Source organism: Xiphophorus couchianus, chromosome 16, assembly GCF_001444195.1.
Source record: "Xiphophorus couchianus chromosome 16, X_couchianus-1.0, whole genome shotgun sequence".
Taxonomy (NCBI): Eukaryota; Metazoa; Chordata; class Actinopteri; order Cyprinodontiformes; family Poeciliidae; genus Xiphophorus; species Xiphophorus couchianus.
In genome coordinates, this window is record NC_040243.1 from 14,077,717 (window position 1) to 14,100,993 (window position 23,277).

The 23,277-nt window shown below is 38.1% G+C and overlaps 1 protein-coding gene across 2 annotated transcripts; it reads left to right on the forward strand.

The window, feature by feature from the left end:
- Positions 1-892: 892 nt before the first annotated feature.
- Positions 893-20,725, forward strand: cacng4b (calcium channel, voltage-dependent, gamma subunit 4b). Of its 2 annotated transcripts, XM_028043141.1 has the most exons (5): positions 893-1,158; positions 1,313-1,613; positions 14,739-14,822; positions 17,823-17,963; positions 18,269-20,725. In XM_028043141.1, exons 2-5 carry the CDS (start codon positions 1,403-1,405, stop codon positions 18,793-18,795), a joined length of 963 nt encoding a protein of 320 aa, XP_027898942.1. In that variant the 5' UTR covers positions 893-1,158; positions 1,313-1,402; the 3' UTR covers positions 18,796-20,725. The 2 variants fall into 2 exon arrangements, with proteins under 2 accessions (XP_027898942.1, XP_027898941.1); XM_028043140.1 differs by having other exon boundaries at positions 893-1,613.
- The last annotated feature ends 2,552 nt before the right edge of the window (positions 20,726-23,277 follow it).

Consider the following 23,277-nt stretch of genomic DNA (forward strand, 5'->3'; position numbering starts at 1 on the left):
TATAAAGGCTTGAAATATTTGTGACTTGAGTAATAACTCTATATAATATTTATGACGTGTGCCACAAACCATGTGGATACAGTAAAGCTATGAAAACAAAATCTGAATCCAGTCAATACACAAAATATTGTCAATCCTACCGACCAGTCTGAACCCACAACATTGTGAAACATGGTGGAGACAGCATCATGCTGTGGATAATTTTTTCAACGTGGACAGGTAACCAATCAGCATTGATAGTGTTGTGGAGCAACAAGGAAACTCTGTAGATAATCTGTTAGATGCTGCAAAACACCCTGAGTGGTTCACATTAAAGTATTTGCGAATGGTCCAGTCCAAGTCCAGATGTAAATCAACCAAATCACAATGTCAAGACCGGAAAATTAACATTTGAAGAAACTATCCATCCAATCTGACTCAGGTAGAGGTAATAGGAAGAGAAGAATGGGAAACAATATCAGTTTCTAGATGTGCATTTTCTCTAGATTTAAAAAAATGGAAGCCGTCTGTGATGATTTCCCTCCCACTATACAATAGATTGGAGGTTTCTGATTCTAATTTGGCGAAATGTCGAGAGGTTGAATGTGTATGGATACTTATGGAATATTTGTTGCCTCTCTCTACCTTTCAACTTTTGCTTTCCGAATGAACCCGGTGAACCCTGATGATTCCTGTTCAGTACAGGAACACATGCTGAACATCTAATTGGTTTGAACAGACTGTTCGGTTGTTGGGCTGTTGCGCACCACAGGGATCGTTGTGTCACAGGATGCCATTCTCTCCTCCCCTGTGACAGCGGTAACTCCGAGTTTGGTAATATTCATGACATGTGAATTCATTGTGGCGCGTGGAGACGTCTCACATGCCATTAGCTTTGTTTGGATATTTACATTTCCTCATAGAATCTCCAATATTTTTAATTGGGCACAGGCTGTGACAGCAAATTTAAATGCTGATCCGAGTTCCCATTTTACTAATTTAAACGCACTTCTCCTTCATTGGTTAGTTTTGATGAGGGTGGGGTCTCACTAGAGAGTCTTTTGACGTCGCGCTCGTTCAGATGGGTTTTAACAGAGACGCAATCTGTGTTGGAGCAGAAAAAAGTGCTCCAAAACCATGATTGAGGAGAAGAAAACAGTCTAATCAAGTGCTCATGAGGTTGGAAGTGTTTTGATGTTGCTGTCAATCTCTCCTCTTTGCTTCAAGTGGGGCTTCACTAGTGGACACCACCAGTGTCATTTCTGCAAGCTGAACGTCAGCTGGGCATTACGAACAGCGGCTTCATCAGTCTGTGGTCTCTTTCACTTTTCAGCACAAGTATGACCAGAAGACCCTCGCCCTGACGCGCGCTGGTGCGTGCATGCTGCTGGACCAGGGTGTGTGAGGACTAGCATGAAGCGCCATGGGTTGGTGCGACCGCGGGGTTCAAACGCTCCTGGCCACGGCAGGAGCTTTCGCCGCCTTCAGCCTGATGACCATCGCTATTGGCACGGACTACTGGCTCTATTCGCGGGCATACATCTGTAATGGCACCAACGTCACCACAGACGAGATCAAAACTAAGAAAGGCGATCTCACCCACTCAGGACTGTGGAGAATCTGTTGTATTGAAGGTAAGCTCCCCTCAAACTTTAATATGTCTCCACCTTTTCTCCAGTGAACAGGATTTTTTTATGTCATATATGAAATAGTTTTCGTTTTAGGGTTGCTTTTTTTCCTCGGCGCGCACAAAGGACTCGCTCCTTTTACGCACGTCAAATGCCTATTAAGAGGGATAACTCCACAGGTGAACAACCTTATTACTGTGAAAAAAACTTTTAAGGGATTTATACAATATGTCAGAGATATGCACAGGGGGAAGAATGGGCGTTTTAAGCTGAACAAGACGGAGTAAACCTGTGCGCCAACTGTTACACCGCATAAATCTCACACATAAATCCTTGCGAAAGAATGCCATGCCAAGCCGGCGCGTCTGAGCCCATTCACTCTCGCTGCCAGGAAATGTGCGCGCTATTAGTCTACTTTCATTCATGTCTTTATTGTATTCAATACTGCGTTGCTTGGCAACATCTATGAAATCGCTATGGAAACATGCCCGGTGACTTAAAAATAGACGACTCTTAGTTCACGTCATGTCCGAGCAAATGGGGCAAAAACTAATAGATTTATAGGAAACAAAATTGAGATGGAACATCCGATAAACACTTAATTATCTTAGGTTTTCGCTTCCCTTTTCTGGGTAAAATATAACGGATTGGTGTTCCGGAGGTGCGCTGGCAGTGACGTCTTTCTCCAGAGGCAGACAGACGCTCATTGACCAATCTTCCTTCCGACCACCCCTTGACTTCTTGCCTCAGCTGTCAATGAGAGAATCGCTGTGACTGGATGGATTTGTTCACGACATGGATGTCTGTCATGAGGCAGAAATTTATAGAAATTGTATTAAAGGCAGGAAAAAAGTGGGATTTTCTTTTACTCGGTTTTCGATTCTTATGACTATTCCCTTAAAATGAAGATATATAAACGCCATATAATTTGTTCTAAATGTTACTTTTTGAAGGGAGTTGTTAGTTGAAATATAGCTTTTTCAAGGCAGGTAAATTTCAGTACAAAATACGGCTTGCTCATAAACGCAGGTTAGATCAGTGAAACACAGGAGGTGGAGTCAGTCCTAAACACACCATATGCTCCAGGCAAAGGCGAAACATTTAGACAAAGCAACAATACTTACATTTCATAATCTAATAATAATAATAATAATAATAATAATAATAATAATAATGATGATGATAATGATGATAATGATATGATATATACGTTATAACAAACAAGATTGAAATAACTAAATGCATTTACTGTACAGACAGCCCCACAAGTAGAAATTATGTGTCTGTATGTGTTTGCATGTAAGCTTGCATATGAATGTGGGAAGAAGTTGTCTGTAATTAAATTGTGGGTAGGGTCAATTGGTGTTGGGAATGGAAGCACCATGTAGAACCAAGGAACATAGTCATGGATGCAAACAACATTCATGACAATGAGGGGCGGTTCCTGACCCAATAGGCAGCACAGAAATGGGTCAAGACTAACCAGATCCCCAAAGGTTAATGTTACCCTCCCTACCCACCTAGAACTTCCACACAATGAAATCACCTAACCAAATACAGATCTTTGTTTCTAATAAGGCCATAGCATCACAACCAGGGTAACCACCTGGTGACACCCATATGTAGCCCCTAGATTTCCACAGAGTATTATATGAAATTCACTCACCATCAGTGAACAAGACCTAGGTGGTCTCAAAAAACTTAGCTTGACAGAATCAAGTTAAATGACACCTGGAGCAATCTCCCTGCCACTCCAGTCCAAGAGAGTTAAAGGGATTCCCCAACAACACAGAGACATCATCAAATGAACGACCAGAGGAGCAGGGCAGGGCCATAGAATATGGAATATGCGATCAGTCAAAGTAATCTGATATGTTTTGTGTTTGCTCCAAGCAGTGTATTTTTATTTAGCACTGAATACTTTTGTATTGCCAATGGAAAGTCTCTTAGTGTTGGAACAGTGGCTTTTTTCCCTTCGTTTTTTTCAAAATTTCACTTTTCCCTGTTTCATCCCAGCCTACACACAAAGAGAGAGACACAGAGTCATTGTCAAGCAATGAAACTCTACCGGGTTTGTCCTGTGGTGAAGGTGAACGGATGCAACAAACATCCTGGTGTGACATGATAAGATAGTTTTGCTTCTGTCTTTTGCCAAAAACTACGAGCTGCTGCAAAGTGGCTCAGTTGTCATAGAGACTCATAAGTGTAGAGGAAAAGACAAGCGATGAAGACTCCCCCACCACCGCTACGACCACCACCACCACATACAACCCTGCAGTCATAATGACAAACACAGTTATTGAGGTTATTGAGGGACATCAACACGTCTCTCGGTGACAACGCATTGTTAGAAGACACGCAGCAGCTGTTCAGCACCACTCAGCCTTTATTCCTTTCCAATAAACAAATAGCTGCGCTTACAGGGCACCATACTCACATACATCGCCTCTTTTTCAAATGAAATCAGAAAAACAGGGTCTCTTCAGTATGAGGCCATCACTCCATTCATATGCAGTTCACAGATTTAATACTGTGAGGTTTGCACCCGGAAACTTCACCCAGTGTAAAAATATGAATGAACCAATTTGACTATCTAATTAGCTGCATCATATTTAAAGCAAACGCCTCAGCTGGCGGTGGATTGCTGTGAGCCATGAAGCAGCTGTTTCTCTCGTGGGGCTTTTGGTTGATATGTGCATCTTTGAGAGAAGGCACTTGATTATATTTGATTGTTTTGGGGGCAGGTGGAGGTTGAAGGTCACTTTGCTGTTTCACCATGTTCCACGTATCTGTAATTAAAGTGTAGCTATCAAAAAGCAATGTGGGGCAAGGAGTGTCTAATTAGCCAGCAGGCGTTAACTTCCACCTTGGTCTCTTTGTCCTCACGTTCTCTGATGTGCTTGTGCTTTCTTCATCTCCACAAAGGTTCAAGTTCTCCATTTTAATAATCATTTCCTGCTTCACCACTTTCTTTTGTGTTTCCAGTTTTCTGAACCTGCTTTTTTAATGCGAGTGTCTGAAGCACCCGGAGCTAGAAGATAAACTGAAAATGCTTTTCAAAATTTGTCTTTCAAATAAAGGTTAGGCAAACTTTTAATTATTAGGCCTTCCAACATGCAAAGTAATGCCCAAGTTTGATTGGGTGTTACACAGTGCAACTTGAGACTTTGGTAGTTTGCGTCAATATTTAACATCAAAACCAAAGTTAAGTAAATACAGCTTATTGTTTTCTGCCTTAGAGATTAAGTTAAAATGTTGTCACTGTGACGAGGGTAAATATTTAAAAATATATACCACAATCAACGCTTTAAGAGAGGAAATGCCTAGATTTTCTAAGTTTCAGTTATTTATTTATTCAGATAACAATTCTTTCTTTTTAGAGCTGCTTTTTTAATGCCAGTTACTCAGTCCACACTACATCCACATACTGTGATCATGTTAAAGTGAAAATTGCTGTGAATTAACTGAGGAGAATCATACAAAGCTGTGGTGTCACTAGGTGGGCTATTAAACAGTTGCTGGATTAGTATATCTTTTCCTTTAACCAAATTGACACTTCCATAACCCAGCCCTACATTGCTTGCTATTTGAAACAAACAAACAAAAAAAACCTGTCTTTTCAGAAATTATGCTGTGAATGTGTAATATAAATGTTTAACTAAAGTTGCTTGTGATTTTGTCATTTTGACCTTAGGAAATGTAGTGTTAATTAGTGAACCCAAGAGAAACTAGATCATTTCTTTTGTTACTTGTTAAGACAGTTGGGGCAGATCTTTCACCCTGTTTTCCTCCTTGTGAGACACAAACAAAAAGCTGAAGATGACCTTATGTCTGCCTAAATCAGAATAGTTTCACTAGTTTTTTTATGTTTTGAAGGAGGAAATACTGAGTCAAAGCAGCCAATTTTTCTTCTGTGCAATTTATTTTCCCATGCACAAACCAAATTAAATTTGAGGTTTTTATTGCTTTAAACCCATTGCAAATATATAACACAGATGCAAATATCAGCACAGCAAAGTTAAGATTTTTAAGTTTTAAGATTATTTGAAACCCAGGGCTATCTTTGCTAAATATTTAATCAGGATAAATGTGGATTATCCATAAAACATTTGAAACGAGTGGAAAATCCCTGCAAAAACATAAAGCATACAATTAAGTAGGAACATCCTGACATACGTACAATTATTTACACAGTTCCAAGTAATTTTCTCATAAATATAGATAACATTGAGAATCAACTGCTTGTGTGCATTTTTAACTGACTGTGCATAATGGGACTCACAACAGCTTACATGTGGCGTAAAATCTCAGTTTTCTCCCAACAACTTGGATACACATGCACAGTCAAACTCAAGCTGTGTTTGAAGAAATTGCAGCCTGGTGACAATTTAATTAACCAACTGTCAGTCATATCAACACTGAATCACTGATGTCTTTGCCAAAATTGCTTTTCTCTCATCCTCACTTGGACTGAATGACAGAGAGAGAGAGAAAAAAAAACTATTGGAGCAGTTTGTTTGCTGCCCCGGTTTTCCCCGCTTCCACAACAATTAATTCATGTGTTGGTGAATCATTGAAAGTTGTGGGAACATGCCTGCTTTGGACATTAAGCCCTTTAGTTTTGCAAAGACTTAATCATTTAACTTATTGTAAAGCTTTGAGTGCTCTCATCTCTGTTAGAGGTACAAGGGCAATAGGAATTAAAGTAGAACCACATCTGAAACTCTGCTTGTGTTTGTTATTAAGCTGTGTAGAAGTAATACACAGCTTAATGTTCATCACCGACTGGTACCGACTAGTAATAATATGCAATTTTGATTGGGTTGGTCATTAATCTATCTGCAAAGCCACTGAACTGTTGAAATGAGGAAATCAAAGCATGGAGCTAAATGCCATTACAGGACTCCAAGAAACCCTAAAGTGAACCAGCCATCTACCTTGAGCATTATTTAGAGGAGTCAATTTATTCTTGGCAAATTTATAGAAGGAACTGCACAGATCCACAGCAGGTCAAGAAAGGACATCTATTTATCAGCTACTGTTGAAAGAAAGCAATGAGGAGAGGAGTCCTATATACAATCTACAATAAGCGTAAAGGATATGCGAAAATCCCATACCAGGACTCACATAAAGTATACAAGTATTATATCAGGTTTTCCAATGCTTCAAAATAATCGATTATTTCTGTAACAATGGTATCTAGCTGAAAACGATTTGAGGCAATATGTTTACTGCAAGCTATATTTGATAAACTATTTTTCTTTATCGTTTTACTTGAAAATTAGAGTGATTGACAAAGAAAATGTCATATAAAAAAACAAACATTTCCCTTCTTAAGTGGGAAAGTTTTTTAGAAAGCTATGACAGAGTTCAGATTTTCACAGGAGCAGAGCTGTCCTTCTGGACTGTGTGTGGGATTAATTACAAACTATTTGCTCAAACTTCTATTAGGCCCACTGCAATTATTTGTGAAGATATCTACCCTGTGGATCTCTTGTTATTAACAAGATACTTTATTTGTAGGAGAAACTTTATTTTGAATTTTGTTTGTGTCTAGCAAGTCACCATTTCTATGTTGTGGAGCTGTCAACTTAAAACGTAAAAGAAAATTGAATTAAATTAAATAAAATCAGGTCAAGACATTTAGTTTTTACCATCTTTCATTCATTCTTGGATCAAATACTGTCGATAAGTTCTCTGCAATTAAATATAATTAAATAAGTGCATGGTTAATTTACTTGTCTTCCAATCAGAGAGTCTAATTACTTATGCAAAACGAAGGTGGTTGCATTGTCACAAAATATGAAAATATTGAAAGGGTGTGAATTCTTTTGCAGTGCACTTCATATATAAAACAGGCTGTTTTTAAAGCATAACCTAAAGTGAGTACAATCTGAATTCTCCTTTTGTTTTTCTAACTTTAAATCATGACAGAATGATTAAAACTCTAATTACACATGAGATCCAGGCGGTTGATTAGAGAGAGCCAGAAAATGTCTTTGTAGTATCACCTTTCAAAAGCTATTCAGCCCATGCAGTAATGCCTCTTAGCCATAAGAGTACACATAGTCTTATGTGCTTTTGGATATTCACTAGAGTTAAGACAGTAAAGCAACAAAGATAACATCAGTTATGCTAAATATAATGTACACTGTTGTCTACAAAGTAACATTCTTTATACAAGATTTAAAGTTGCAATGATCGTCTTGATATAAAACAATAATAGATTTCCTAAACAAATTCTCAAACCATGTTATCCTGCATGCGTTGCATGCTAACCATCATTCCTCAACCTGATGCATCAATCAAGTTAACCTCTCCCTCAAAGACAGAGACAATACCACAGGAGACATTAAGTTATCGTCCTTTTCCCCAAGATCCATTGTCCTGTGTGTCTTGTGTCCTGTGTGTCTTACATCCTTATGTTCTTACATACGAGACACTTTTCTTAAGTGCAACTAACATCACTTAATGAAATAGTCATGAAGATCTTAAATCTTGAAATAAATCACAGTTGCAACATATAAACTGGAGCTCAGGAAATGTCTCAGGGTGATACTTAGCTGTGTGCTAATGCTATGCTAGGTAGCGTCTTCACTGCCAGAACATAGAAGATACGATGGAGAAAAAACTTATTTTCTTTGTCCTTGTGTGTGTACATATATGGTTCCCTGTGTGTATAAAAAGTTTGGTAACTTCTTGCTGAGTTAACTCTTGGTGGATTTGGTCTGATTACTCTTTGTTTTCCAAGTCCACTCAAAGCTGACGTGTTCTGGAAACTGAGGGAATGTTTTTCAGATTTGTCCCTCTAACATAATTGAAACAGAGATAAGTTAGTGAATATTTCTTGAAGACTTGCAGTGTATTATTGGAAGGCAGACGTTCGCTGGAACATTTAAAGCATACTGCTATCCTGATGATATCTGTCAAATACATGCATTTTTTTAAGAGGAAGGTAGTGAGCACAACTCCAATGTGACAAAGAGGGAAAGAGCAAATGGGTGCCTGGTTCTTAAGAACTACAAAAAATATGAATGATCAGCACCCCAAATAATATTCAAAGGGCAAAAACAGGAGATGTTTCAGCTACATGCTCTCATCAGCTTGTTACAGATCTCTGACAAACTCTAAAGGACATAATGAGGAATTTGTGTTGAACCATTTTCTTTGACTTTTGTGATTTTATGTAATCATATGTGCTTAAATTTTATAGAATGTTGTATATTATTGTTGTCTGCTTGTCACCAATTATTAAGCTAGTTTATCACAGATGTCTCTTTTTCGGGACTGATTGTGTGTTTAGTTTACTTTGCCCTGACCTTTGAATATTTTGGAGTGCTGCTCATCTGGTTATTTTATAGTAACAGGTACTGAATGGACCAAAGCATTTAAAGTGTGTGAGAGTGTGTCACTGTATTCACACCATGATGCACAGATGTACCCCAGGTCCAAACTGTTGGTTATGATCCCAGAAATGTTGAAGCAAGTCATTAGAAACAAAGAAATGTACAGAAGTAGGTTTGAGCACGCTCATCTATCGATATGGTTATAACGATTTTTCCTTAAGCATGTGTTTGCAAATGGCTGAATTTTCTTTTTTCAAAATAATATCTCTTTGCTTTTCTCCTGTTGTCTTTTGCTCTATTACTGCCACAGTAATTGTACACTTAAATCCACACGTGTGCCTACAAGTGGACATTCTTGTTTGTTGTCTCCTACATTTGTGTTGACAGTTCTGTTTAGAGGGGATGTTCGTGGAAATGCTATCTCTTATTTAATGGGTATCAGAATACAATGAAAATGTCAAAAAGCATCCTTGGAGACTATTTATGTAAATGAGCTTATTAAAGACTCACAGTGGTTGCTGTGGAGGAGAGAAGGAGATGGTCAGTATGGGGCTCCTAAACTCCAGTCAGAGCCAGAGAATCCATTATTTCTTTTTATACGTTAAGCGTGCATAATTAATTTCCAGTTTGTTACTCTTGCACTTTCCCCTTCCCAATGCAGACTTTTTATTTGCTATTTAACTTATACATATTTCCTGTGCCGCCCTCTGACCCTGATTGCACAATAGCTTTTATTATGATTGCATTCTCCCTGACTCTCACTCTCTCTTGCTAATTTGCTTCACTTGAATGCTCACAGAAACCCTATTTACTGTCGATTCCAATACATATACATATTTTTCATTATTTTGTTTTCTGTGTTTTTGCTATTTCATTTCTTCCCATTCTCTTTTTATAATGAACATGATGAATAATTTCAAAAACTTTCCCCCATCTACATACCATCTCTGGAGATTTATCATACACAGTTCACAAAACAATGTCAGAAGCACCATTTGATTCAGTTTTTGTATCCGGTCTTCTTTGCATGGAGTTTGTTGACATTCCACATGTAGACTTCACAATATATGCTCACTTTATGTTACACAACTTGTGATTTTATCAGACCACATATAACTTACAAGATTTTGGGAGATCCTAGATATTTTCTTTGGAAGAAAATAATTCTGTCTTGGAGTTCCACTCATTACTCAGGACACAGGAAGACGATTGTTATCAGAACAAGAAGCAAACCTGTTCTTGTTGGAAATCCCTGCAGATCCTTTATTGTTGCTGAAGGAAGTACCTGACCAGTTTGAGTTTCATCTTTTCATCAATAAATTCAACTCATTTTTATTGTCCACTCCCTGCTTTCTCATATTTTTTTTCCAAATATTGCTATATTCCAAATATTTCTAAAGGAAACTTTACAGTGGCATGGTGTGAATACAGCACATAATGCTTTGCTTTCTTTAACCCTTCTTTTCACTGACACCTTTGACCAATGAAATCATTTTAATCATTTGTAACATATTTGAAAACCGTGACTTGAGCTGAATGATACAAATGTGAAAAGTCAAGAACAGTTCAAAATGTATTTAAGTTTAATTAGCTTCTCTATAACTCATGGCAGGTGTATGCAAAGAAGTTTGAAATCGATGCAGCAGGTGCAAAGTATTAAAAAAAATATTTAAAGTTTTGCGACAGGGTTATTATTATTATTATTATTATTATTAATTTATTTATTTTACATTTTTTGTTTATTAATTGTTTGTTTTGACCCTACAGGATGAATGTCACATTATGTGTGGAAAAACTTTGGAATGATGTATTGATTTATTATTATTATTATTATTATTTGGCTTAACAAAATCCTGACATTTTATCATGGATGTTTACACTTTTGAGAGTCCCTGTGTTCTTCTCTTAACATCACTCAAGCACATAGAGAGAAAATAAACTACACTTTGAAGAGATAATGTGTATCAAAGATGCACAGATTGTCTCTGACATGCCATTATGAATATTAATGCATTGCGATTTTTAAAATTAAATCTATAAATAGCAACAATATATTAATAGAATACACTGAATAACAACTGAATTAAAAATTTACACAGAATAAAATGGAACATTGTAGAGCGTACTATTTTTGAACAGGTGAGTTTTGAATGCAGATGTGATGAGAAGGAGATTCAGATGTCCAGTGGGAGTGAAATCCAAAGTCAGGGAATTTAGCTACTGAAAGCTCTGCTCCCCCTGGTGTCAAGGCAGGCAGAGAGCACAATGAGGTGGATGAAGGATGACGCCCCGAGGGAGCATGAGGAAGTAATATTGTGCAGAAGAACTAGAAAATAATGATGGGTGAGTCTGTGGATGGCCTTATATGTTTGCAGGAGGATTTTGAATTCCACTATGAATTTATCTGGAAGCCAGTGCAATGACTGTAGAACTGGGGTGATGTGTTAAAGTCTAGTGGTATTAGTGGTGATGCATGTGACTAAAATCTAGATGATGTACAAGATTATGGAGGGATTTATGAGGGGGATCAAAGAAGAAAGAACTACTACAGTCAGTAGGAGAGGCGATGAGGTCACGGACGATGACAGAGGCTGTACCGGAGTTGAGGGAGGGACTTTCAACATTAATGCTATGAAGATGAAAATATGCAGACCGGGTAATATTATTAGTATAAGAATAAAATGATGATATGCTTTCAAGGAGGTCGTCCACAATTTCGGAAGAAGTCAGATCTGGCCCACAGCAGATTTCTTAGGGTCAGATTTGAGACACTTTTGAATGTGGTCCTGATGCTGACATATTAAAAGTTGCCCTCAACATCCTCAAGTTCTGAATGAAGTCAGTCTCTGCAACAACCCTGTTCCACCAGTAAAAAAATAGTGAGACACCATTAAAAGGAATGTGAACGATCATACAAGAAATTCAGATTTCAGATAAAATTGGTATTAAACATCAAAATCTGCCAGGTGCAATGCTAGAGAGATATATAGGCACTCTTATGACAAAATTTAATCGGTGGAGTGATTTATGACCTTAATCATTAATTGCATTTAATTTCCGGTGACCGGATGTGCCCCCCCTAAAATAAACATTCCTTCGACATCTGTTAATCCCATCTTTGTGACACTCTGTTTTGGTAAACTCCTTCTGATCTCTGAGTTTTAAGAGTAATACAATTAAAGTATGAAAAACAATAAGACAATAAGTGTTAGATAATTAAGAATAATATATACAGTATATAGCATATACTATACCAAGAGAAGTTTAAATAGATTTGGATGTTGTATTTACCTCTGGTTCATATTCCTCAGTGCTGATTGGCTGAACCCATAAGAGTGGGTGGAGTCAGTTGTTGGAGCTGGTCAGGAAAAAAAGCGTTGTAAACATAGTAACAGGCTAAATAGTAACATTTTGTCTTCTCTGCTGTTAACAACTTGTAAAATCACTTTTAAGTTTTATTCTGCTGAAAGGACAAAGCAATACATAAGAACTATTTCTGCTACACACTCTGTGGCATGATTTGGTGTTTGCACAGCAATTATCAGAACAAGAGAGGTGTTTGTGTTTTTGTTAGCTCACCGTATCACCGTATGAGCAAGATGGTTTTTTTTTTATTAAAGTCTCACATTGTGGTTTAAAATTAGTACAGAGCCCTTTTTTCCACCAGTGACTAGAGACAGAAACTTGTGCTACATTTTCAACGACTGATTTGACACTAATTAATTTGATGTCTCTTATTAGGCAGCAGACCTAGTTAATGAAAGCCATTCTGCCCTTAAAAGCTGTGCCACAGACAATCACAGTTCTGCAGCTTACCTTTAGACACCTGTAAAATTGAGTTGACAGATATCTTTTGAAACTGCAGTAAATGAAGGCTGGCATTTATGTGGTAGGACAGCTTTCATCCGCTGTCTCAGGTAAAGTACAAAAGATGAAAAGGGGATTGTTCTAGCCTGACATGTTCTTGAGAATCCGTTTGATGACATCAGCTAATTTATAGTTTTAATGTTTTTGATTTCTAAACTGTGCGATTTAAAATGTATCAGTCTTTGTTACCTTGTGGTAAAATAAGTGCAGTCCATATGTTTGTGACACCTTGAAATGTGTGCAGTGACTAAAAGTTTAACCCTAGCTCTAACACATGTGCAATGATAAACTATCCAAGAAAGGGTTTCAAAACAAATAAGACACAGAAGATAAGAAGACAGGAGATTCTATGGTTTATCTGATAAAAAAGCTGTATGTATATACTGTAGATGATTTGCAAATATGGAAGAGCATCCTATGTTAGCATTACTAAATGTGTAACAGCCCTCCTTTTCACACATGTCTTCAAACCTTAATTCCTCTTTGTTTTACAAACACAGCACAGATGTGCAACAAAGGCACATCTGTAGTGGCTTCAAAGTGTTGCGGTAAAAGGGTCACTGATCGCATTCAATTGCCAGGCTTGCACAGAAGAATCAATGGAGTGACTAGTGTTGTTTGTTAAATTAGCACATTCCAGCATACATGCTTGTTTTTCCACACACATACACACGCATACACATACCCTCACAGATGCCAGTTTAGATTTCTATCTGCCTTGCTACTTAGGGGCTTCATCTGTATCAACATATAATGCAGAAAGAGATACACAAGAAAATGTGTATCATATTAAATTTTAAAAGCTCAAACTTGTTTTGTTGGGGTGTGCATGTGTGTGTCCTTGTGCAAGAGAAAGACTTATAGTTGACCATTTTCAATGTGTATCTGCTACAAATGCTCCCATACTTGTGTGGAACCAAACGAGGAGAAGCAGCATTCAGCATCTATGCACCACAAATTTGGAACAAACTTCCAGAAAACGGTAAAACAGCTGAAACACTGACTTCCTTTAAATCTAGACTAAAAACCCACCTGTTTAGGATTGCATTTGAAACGTAATCAATTACACATTTAATGATGGAACTTGACTTAATGTCATGGTTTGATTGCTGATTCTATGTTGAAATTGCACAAAATTCTGTGAGGGATGATGGAGTCCCAGAGCGAAATTCTGTGAAAGAGGTGTACGGAGCCTAGTGCCGGAAGAAAAACGGCGAGTGACTGACGGTCACTGCGCGTAACACAAACCCTGTAAATTCTAGACACTAACAGGTACCATAGAATTGCACAAAAATCCATGAGGGACGGCGGAGTCCCTGCTCGAAATTCCGTGAAAGAGGTGTACGGAGCCTGGTGCCATAAGCAAATTAAAATGCTGTCTACATCGTTTTAAACTGTGTGATTGTGAGCGTGAGTGGGAATAAAAATAGCAACAGGTATTTTGTTCCATGTAACACAGTAGGAGTGTAACAGGTAAACCTTTTATGGATGCAAACTCGACTAAAAACCCACCTGTTTAGGATTGTATTTGAAACGTAATCAATTACAAATTTATTGATGGAACTTGACTTAATGTCATGCTTTGATTGTTGATTCTATGTTGCATTGTGTTTCTGTGTTTGATATGATGTAAAGCAGTTTGAAATGCCTTGCTGCTGAAATGTGCTTTACAAATAAAATGTGATTGATTGATTGATTGATTGATTGTGTAAAGGAACTTCTGACTCTAGTGGACACATTTTATCCAGATAGTAGTTGATACCCACATACAATGAATTCCGAATCCAGTGGTGACCACATTTTTTGGCTTCCCTTCTGAAGATGCAAAATAAGCATTTAAATACATTTTCCTTTTCAGCAGTACCAGAATATCCCAAACAGTTTTATGTGGGCTCATTCTGATTCTTTTGTGCTGCAGGCATCAATCAAGGCAGCTGCTACTGGATCAACCACCTTTCTGATGACGACGACTATGACACGGACCGCTCTGAATATCTGCTGCGTAAGTGTTGCCCACTCAGCCTATCAGGCATTATTGACTCTGTCCGTCCTTTAAAGGCAAATATTATACCCGCATATCTGCATTAGTTTAGTATTTGATTTTAGAGACGAACCACAAGTGGATAATAATTCATATTGAATAATGTGGCATGTTTTTTGGCATGTTTATTAAGAGGCATTCTGATCTTAATGAAACTAAGCTAAAGAAAATTAAAGACAGCTTGGAAATATTAAACCATGTGAGGTAGTAACAATGGTAAAATTGTCCCTAAAATAATACTTAAATTAAAATGAACTGCAGCAATTATCCTTATCCTACAATTGTTACCTCTGAAAAAGGAAAAAAAAACAACTTTTCATTTGAGGTGTAGCCACAGTGAATCATCTGTCGCCATTTTACCTCTGAAAAACACTTGTGATGTGTATATAGAAGATTAAGCATTCAAATTTTACATTAAAATTTGAATGTTTCTATAGAGATTCTGTCAACAGGTGATTAGATTATAATATTTAGGAATTACCTAAAGGTTGCAGATAATATGCATTTTTGTGTTTACTTTCTTCCATTGCTTACCACAGTTTTCACACACAAACCCTTGAAGCCACTGGCCATCAACACTGAAACTGGTGGTGGCTATTTGAAAGCTGTTCCTTTGGTTCGAACAATAACAGCGCACTGGCCTATAAATCCAATTTAAAGTTCAGGCGTCTTCAACCCTCTACAGAGCAGGAGACTATAAAATGAAACAAGCATTAAAAAAATCCCCTTACCTTCAGATGTTGACAACAGCAACCTTTATTTCTACACCTGAATGGCAGCCATCCATCCACAGGAGTCATCCCACAGCACCTCCCTGTAGGTTGGAGGCGATGAGGTGGGGAGATGACAGAACTCCTAAGGTGGATGTAATGAGGCAATGCTCCTGTGATAAAACTGTGGGCATGTTTAGTAGAGGAGACTAAGCCTTCCACAGAGGTCATCTGAAAAAAATAAACAATGAAAATAATAGAATATTTTTAGTATCTATCATCATGATTAATTTCAAGAGACATCATGGTTCCTCTACATTACCCCACAGTAGCATGCAATTGTGGTAGCCACTTCATGTACTTGCTATTAGATGGGTGGCATTTCCTATTGCTCCTGTTGTTACTGTTGTCACTCTGGTTTCAACCCTATAAGTCCTAAACGTAGCAGTGACGATCCAGCAAAATTTACGTCCAGATGAACTCTTGCTGTGGAAAACAAAGCAGCGTTACATAATCCGTTCTCTAATCCATGGGAAGAATGTTGGCAGAGAAAAGACTGCAGTGCTCTGGCTGTTACCTGCAGGTCAGCTCTAAGCCATTGAGAGGTCTGCTGCCCAGCCTCGGACTCGGAGGCCAGGCATCCTCACTTGGTCACGTCTTTCAGCTGGCTGCCTAATCAGCAGCTGTGAAAACAAGTCCTCCAAAATAACATGTTGTCTTTTACATATAATTAGTGGTTATCATTATCTCCAGTAAAATCCCCTCCAAAAAAACACCCTCCAGTGCAGGACATGGAACCAAAAATAAGAGTAAATTTTCTGTGGCAAGACAGGCTGCTGAAATATTATTCAATTATTTCACCTTTTTGTTCCTAAGAAGTAAAATAATAGGTACATCTTTAGAAGGAAACATTAAACAGGCTCTGTTTTTGGTTGTGTTTCAATCAGCACCAGCAAGTCTTGCTTACACTCTATAATACAATTTACATTCAACCGTTAAGTCTAACATCAAGATCTCTTTTCATCTAGTTCTTTGTCAAAGCTCAAAGACAGCCTTCTTTGTGCAACTTATTTAGTAACTGAATTACTTATACTTTAAAACAAATCACACCAAACAAATCCTTTAAATAAAAAGTGGGTTCAGAGTGGGGAAAAGTGTTGAATCTCATCACTTTCAAAATCGATTTTTTTGCAAAAAGACAAACAAACAAAACAAATTTGTTATTTAAACAAAATTTCACATTGATGTCACAGTGTTTTGTCAGGAACATTTAGGTTTGAATATTGTGTTAAGATGTTTGTCCATTAGTCAAACTAAATGAAAAAAGGGCTCAATAAAAAGGCTACACAGCTGAATAAAGCCCATCCAACTTTGTATGTGAAAAATGGTGATTCATTTTCTGTTGGTGGTAATTGTCATTGAGTACTCTTATTGCAACCCACAACTGATTAGCCAAGCTGTGTCACAACAAGAATTCAGAGAATAAATGATAATGGGAGTTCTCTGGAAGTGGGAGTGAGACAGTGTAGGATTGCATTGATGAGATTTTTAAAGTTACAGAAAGATTTTTCTTTTTCTTTACCTTCCAAAACTGTTCTGCTGCATATAACACTGTATTTAGCATAAAAGGAAATACTCAAGAATTCATAGTCATTTAAACTTTTCACATTTCATCCCAAGGAAAATTATCTTTCTGTATTTTATATGAACAAAAATGTCTGTAGGTCTTTTTCTGGTGTATAAGTCTTCACCAGATTTATACACACAGAGATTTTGCCTTTTCTACTTTGCAAAACTGCTTGAGATCTTTCAGACTGGATAGAAAGAGCTTGTGAATTGTTAGTTTAGAGTCTAGCCACAAATGGCTTTCTTCTTGCCTCTCGTGCTTAAAGGCCTCATCTATGGATACTGCAGTAAACATTTGTGCTGGCAGATTGTCCCACCTGTGTTGTGGATCTCTGCAGCTCCTCCACAGCAACCATTGGTGTCTTGGCTGCTTTTCTGATTAATACTGTCTTTTCCTGACCTTCTGGTATATGCAAGGGGCTTTGTCTTGGTAGATTTGCAGTTGTGCTATATACTCTTTCAATTTTTGATTAAATCAGACACATATGAACTGTACGGACTGGATTTCTGATGCTAATATATTGTAAGACATTCTAATGTAGTTATAAACCAAAATGCTACTTATTGATTTAATTGAATTCTAATTTATTCTGGAGCGATTTCCACCTCTTCTGCCTCTCTGCAGGTGTTGTTCGGGCCTTCAGTGTGTTCCCCATCCTCAGCACCACCCTGTTGATGCTTGGCGGGTTGTGTGTTGGTGTAGGGCGAGCGTACAACAAGACAAATAATGTACTCCTCAGTGCAGGCATTCTTTTTGTAGCCGCAGGTAAGCTGAATGACACACGCACACTGCCAGCCTCACTCTCAAAGAGCTTCAATCATGAAAGCTGTGGGCTGGAATATTAAAGTTTCTTCCATTAATAGCGATGTGGCACTTACAGACTCATGCGGTACTCAAAGATGGCCACACATCTCAGTCATGGGCAATGATCATAAATATCATTTAGAGTACCAGAAGTGATAAAAATCCTGCATTTACTGGTTGATAAATAGTAAGTTTTGTCTTTGTCGGTAGAAAAGTTGTGATTTTTTTCATGGCAAGAAGTAGTTATTCTTCTTTCCTTTTACCAGGCCTAAGCAATATCATCGGTATCATTGTCTACATCTCAAGCAACACTGGGGATCCAGGTGACAAGCGAGACGATGACAAGAAGTACACCTACTCCTATGGCTGGTCCTTCTACTTCGACGCCCTCTCCTTTATTGTGGCTGAAACTGTCGCCGTCCTTGTCATCAACATCTACATCGAGAAGAACAAGGAGATCCGCTGGAAGGCGCGGCGCGAATTTATCCGCTCGCTGTCCTCCTCTTCGCCATACTCTAGAATACCCAGCTTCCGCTACCGTCGGAGGAATTCTCGCGCCAGTTCGCACTCTACGGAGGCCTCTAGGGAGAACTCGCCTGCAGGTGGCATGAAGGGGGCAACGTCTTCCAGCGGGCCCTTGGATGAGCTGTCCATGTATGCCCTCGCAAGGGACAGTGTAACTGAGAACACATACAGCCCTGAGCATGAGGGAAGTGCCGAATTCCTGCAGGTTCATAACTGTTTCCCAAATGATTTAAAGGATGGAGTAAATCGCAGAACCACGCCTGTGTGAGTGCGAGGATTGTAAGGTCAAGGTTGACCTGAGTGATGGTGTAAAATCAGCAGTCTGATGTACCGAATCAGCTCACCCTGTGAAAAAGAGCCTCTCAATTTTGTGAAAGGACCAAAAGTAGACAGGACAGTGAGAAGGAGAGTAGATGAGCCAATTAACAAAACGGGGAGAAAATCGCTTGCTTTTAGAGTTCACTGAAGTAGTACAGAGTTACCAAGGTCTGTGCTTTAACCAATTCAGTTTTTATTTTTGAACTGTTCATATGTGAGCAGTCTGCTAACACATTCAATGTTTACAAAATTATTCCCACACTTTTTAGCTAAACTTGAGAATGAAACCTTGAGGCTTGTAATTCAGATGTATTCTACATATTATTCAAACAACATGGTGCTAAATGAAACATATTCTTCAGTGTTCCATTTGTATGTGGCGTTAGCTCTAGTTTCTCGTTGTATTCCATGTTAGGCTCTAAATACAACCTTGAAAGAGAGTCAGTGTCTTTACAAAATTATATCCTTACTAAACTGTGATGTACTGAATGTTTAGTATTTAGGCTAATTTTATCTCTGTATTGTTTGTTCTTTAATCCCTGAACCCTCTAAAGGTGGACACAAAGCGGAGTCAAGATTTTGCGCTTATGCAAGTGGTTGCACTTGCATAAGAGCCTACCTTCTCAAATGGAGGCATCCGTCTTAAAACAAAAGACAAAAAAGCTCTAGAGAAGCCTGAGCTTAACAAACAAACACACACACACACACACACAACAAAAGTCAGGACTACTTTTGGCTCCAAACAGAGTCTTGGCATCAAGTTTTTAAGAGATAATAATTAGAACCAAGCAGAGATTTCTTGTCTGTCTGTCAAAGCTTGAACGTCTGGCAGGCTTGCCACTCTACTGCCAAACACCAATCCTGCACAGAAGCCAAGGGAGCCGTGTGGAACTGTATCTCCCAAGGATTTATCCCCATCTACATGAGCTGTGCTGCAAGTTCCTGACTGCTCTGTGTGTTAGTTCTCTCAGGAAATACAGCAAAGTTGTGGCAGGTTGAATCCTCTGAGGTCTGCAAGAAGTCGGACCAGTGACGAAGACAAACCTTGAGAAAAATAAGTGAAGAAAAGTAAAAATGCCATGAAATTCTTTAGTAAATACTGTGAGTGTTGTCTGAGCCTCCTGGGCTCAGTTGACCAGAGAAAAGTGTTAGAGGAGACAATACTTCATACTATGAAGAGCACATGTAAAAAAAAAGCCATCAGTGTAGGTCTTTCACTTTTATATATCAGTCTGAAAAAGTAAATGTAATGTAAAGCTGTCAATAAAAGTGTAATAAAAAAACATGCCAATGTGAAAAGAGAATTCAAAGCATTATTTAATGAAAGATTGTCTCAGTAATCAAACTTTGACCAGTCGGGCAATGATCATGTGATTCAACTTACCTTTTTATATTCAGCTAAGACTAATATTTCTGTTATGAGTCGGTGATTCTATTAAATATTTCGTTTTGTAAGGTGAAGTACAGTGAGTATGTTTAGGAAAAGAAACTATATTTCTATTCCATGTATGAGCGGCAGCTGTATTTCACTGTATGTGCTTACACTAATTTATGACTGACTATGTAATAAAGCACCTTCTCTGTTGTCATTATTAAGCATTCAAAATTTGGATCATTCGGAGGGAAGGTAAAGAACTGGTTAAGCTGCACAGTTATAAAAAAGTGAAGAATCTGAGGCTCCCATCTTTTTACTGAGGAGTTCTGTTATACACTATGTTCAGTACCAAACTAATCTCTTATGTAAAGGTAATTCAGTGCCTTTTTATGATCTGCTGTATTTCCCACTTTCAATGTTCTTACAAAAAGAAGAAAAAAATATTTTTAACTTGTGTATTTCCCCCGACATACTGTACCTGAATAAACAAACAAAATCAGGGTCATTGTTGTTGTACTTTGTGGTGGTGATTTCTTCATAACAAAAAATGGTGCTGTTTTAGGAATCCACAGTTTCCTAAAAGCAAAAAAAGATTCCACCATTAAACGTACATTTACTGAGTTTATGGCAGGGAGTTTCCTTTTATTTTTGCAGCGAAGGAGAAAACACAGATTTGGTTTCCTACATAAACTTTGCTCAACTGGCTGCTTCCTCAGCTGCTGACCAGTGGAAATATGACTGCCTCCTGCTTCAAATCACAATTTCTTTTTCACCATCAAAATTGTTATTTACCAACAAACATATAAGGATAAAGTTGCAGTTTGAATCATGTTACAGCTGGTGTGTAAACTGGCATTCTAACATTTTGTTATTTCTTACATGAAAGAAATTACCCACAACTGATAATTCATTGGCTGGTAGAAAGTGTTTTTCTGGAAGAAAAAAAAAGTAAATAAATAAAAAATGTGCTGTTAACTCCTCAAATCAAGACATCAATAGGTAGAGACAGTTAATAGGCATGGGGGAATTAGTAACACTGGGAGGTAGGATTACAGGAATTTAGGTGGGAAGAGTTGAGTTTTACATGACTGCTTGAATAGACTGAAAACCTACTCACCACCCGATCAAACACTCAAGGTATTAAAAATGTATGAATGAACGCACCCAACAGAGCACAACAACCTCTTGATGAACATTTTTCTGTTCTTTGTGTTGCAGCTGTTACTAATCATCTCAGGGTTGCTTGTCTTGTCACTGAGCACCTCTGATTGCTGTGCTGTGTTGGTGGCTGACCTTTCCCTCTCTCCTGAATGCCTTCTCTCCTGCTCAAGATTAAATCGCTGCTGTTTCCATTCAAGCTACAACCCCCTAGCTGGAGTCTTTGCATTGTTTGTGCAACATTAGTGGCGCAGTCCTCTTTGAACAGAAAAGCTGCCACTTTCAATGTTTGAAAGTTCAAATATTTAGTTCTAATCTTACTGAATATTTTATTTGCACCTGAAAAAAGTGATTTACTTGAACTTATTTTTTTTTAATAACCCTTTTAGACTTATTTAACTAGTGATATTCACTGATTTCTTTTTCTAGCAGAGAAAAAAGAAACTGCACTCTTCTCCCATGGGCTAACATAACTTGAGTAAGAATCTTCTTGAAGAAATTTACCAGTTTCCAACATCGGTTTGAGGAATGTTTGCCTTAAAATGTTTGAGGTGTTTCTCAGATTTACAATCTGTTTACAGTCTTAATGGGATCAAATTTCAAAATTCTCACTTCTACCCAGGATGTTCCATTTTTTCTATTTCAGCCAGTCTTTGTGAAATGTCCTGTGATATTTCAGTTTTTCTCATGTTGAAAGCGTCCTCTGATACAAAGAAGAATTAATTGTGATTTTTTTTATGGTGAGGTGGCCAGACCCTGCAGCAGCAAAGCATTCCCACACCATGACACTTCCACCTTCATGCTTCGCAGCTGAATTTGCTTTATGCCTCTTTTCTGTTTGAACTGGTTTTGCAATTTAAACAAATCAAATCTCCATCAAAATGCTGAGTAGCAATGTTCTAAATCTCGGTTTCATGAAAATGATCTTTCATCCAGTTTTATTGTTTATTCAGGATTTTCCCAGAATTTTTCAGTATGGTTTAGATTTATGCTAAACATTGATATAAACAAATATGCTAAAAAAAACAAACAGGCTGTCATACTGTGTTCTAGCTTTGCACATCACTCTATGTTGTGCCTCATGTCAAAACTATAAAACTGCTCTACAAAATGAGAGGAATCACACTGGTGAAATTTCATTTTCATCAACAACTGGTAATCCAACTTGGGAAATCAACCTCTGATATAAACATCCAATATTGCAGCACAATCAAGGAGCTACATCGTCCCCTTGTAATCTTCACCTAATTGAATTGTTTTGGGTCTCTGCTCATTAACTCACAATTCACCATCCTACATCACTTCAAACTCATTTAAATGGATAGATGAAGTATTTAAATGCACAGAACAAGCAGGTAAGGATGCATTGTAAGTGATCCTGTTGTTCTACTCGCAGAGACTGACATAACCCTCATAAAAATTGGCCTTGAGGCACGGATGGTCTAATTTAGCTGGAGCAATGTTGCCTGTCATTAGCGAATGCACACAGTTGGGTCCCTCTGAAGGCTGTGCAATCTAGTCAGCTTTGGGTAAATTTAGCCACCAATTAAGGTGTTTTATGGTGGAATTAAAAATTGTGACAGGAAAGCTAGCAGCCACAATTAAATAATATCTCTTTAAATCCATCTTTACTCCCGCAGAAGAAACGAAGCACATCCGTGGTTGCAGACAGCTGAAACAAAAAATGTTCAGTTGATGATTCAGATATTCCTTCCTTGTCAGGTGTTCTGTCTTTCTCCTACCAGTCGACTGACACTAGCTGATCTCTTGGGTATGATACACTGCGCTCTGGGTGGCGTGTCACTGCTGTTGTGCACATCCTCATCTGTTGCTTAGAGACAGCTGTGAGGTGTTTGGTCTCTTTGCAGCCACAGAGGAGACCGTGAACAAATAACAGGT

What these genes read in the sequence shown, in the direction of transcription:
- cacng4b (XM_028043140.1), top strand. Translation starts at nt 1,403, where the DNA reads ATGGGTTGGTGCGACCGCGGGGTTCAAACGCTCCTGGCCACGGCAGGA. An exon ending in CCGCTCTGAATATCTGCTGC is followed by an intron (nt 14,823 to 17,822) that starts GTAAGTGTTGCC and finishes GCCTCTCTGCAG; the next exon opens with GTGTTGTTCGGGCCTTCAGT. An exon ending in CATTCTTTTTGTAGCCGCAG is followed by an intron (nt 17,964 to 18,268) that starts GTAAGCTGAATG and finishes TCCTTTTACCAG; the next exon opens with GCCTAAGCAATATCATCGGT.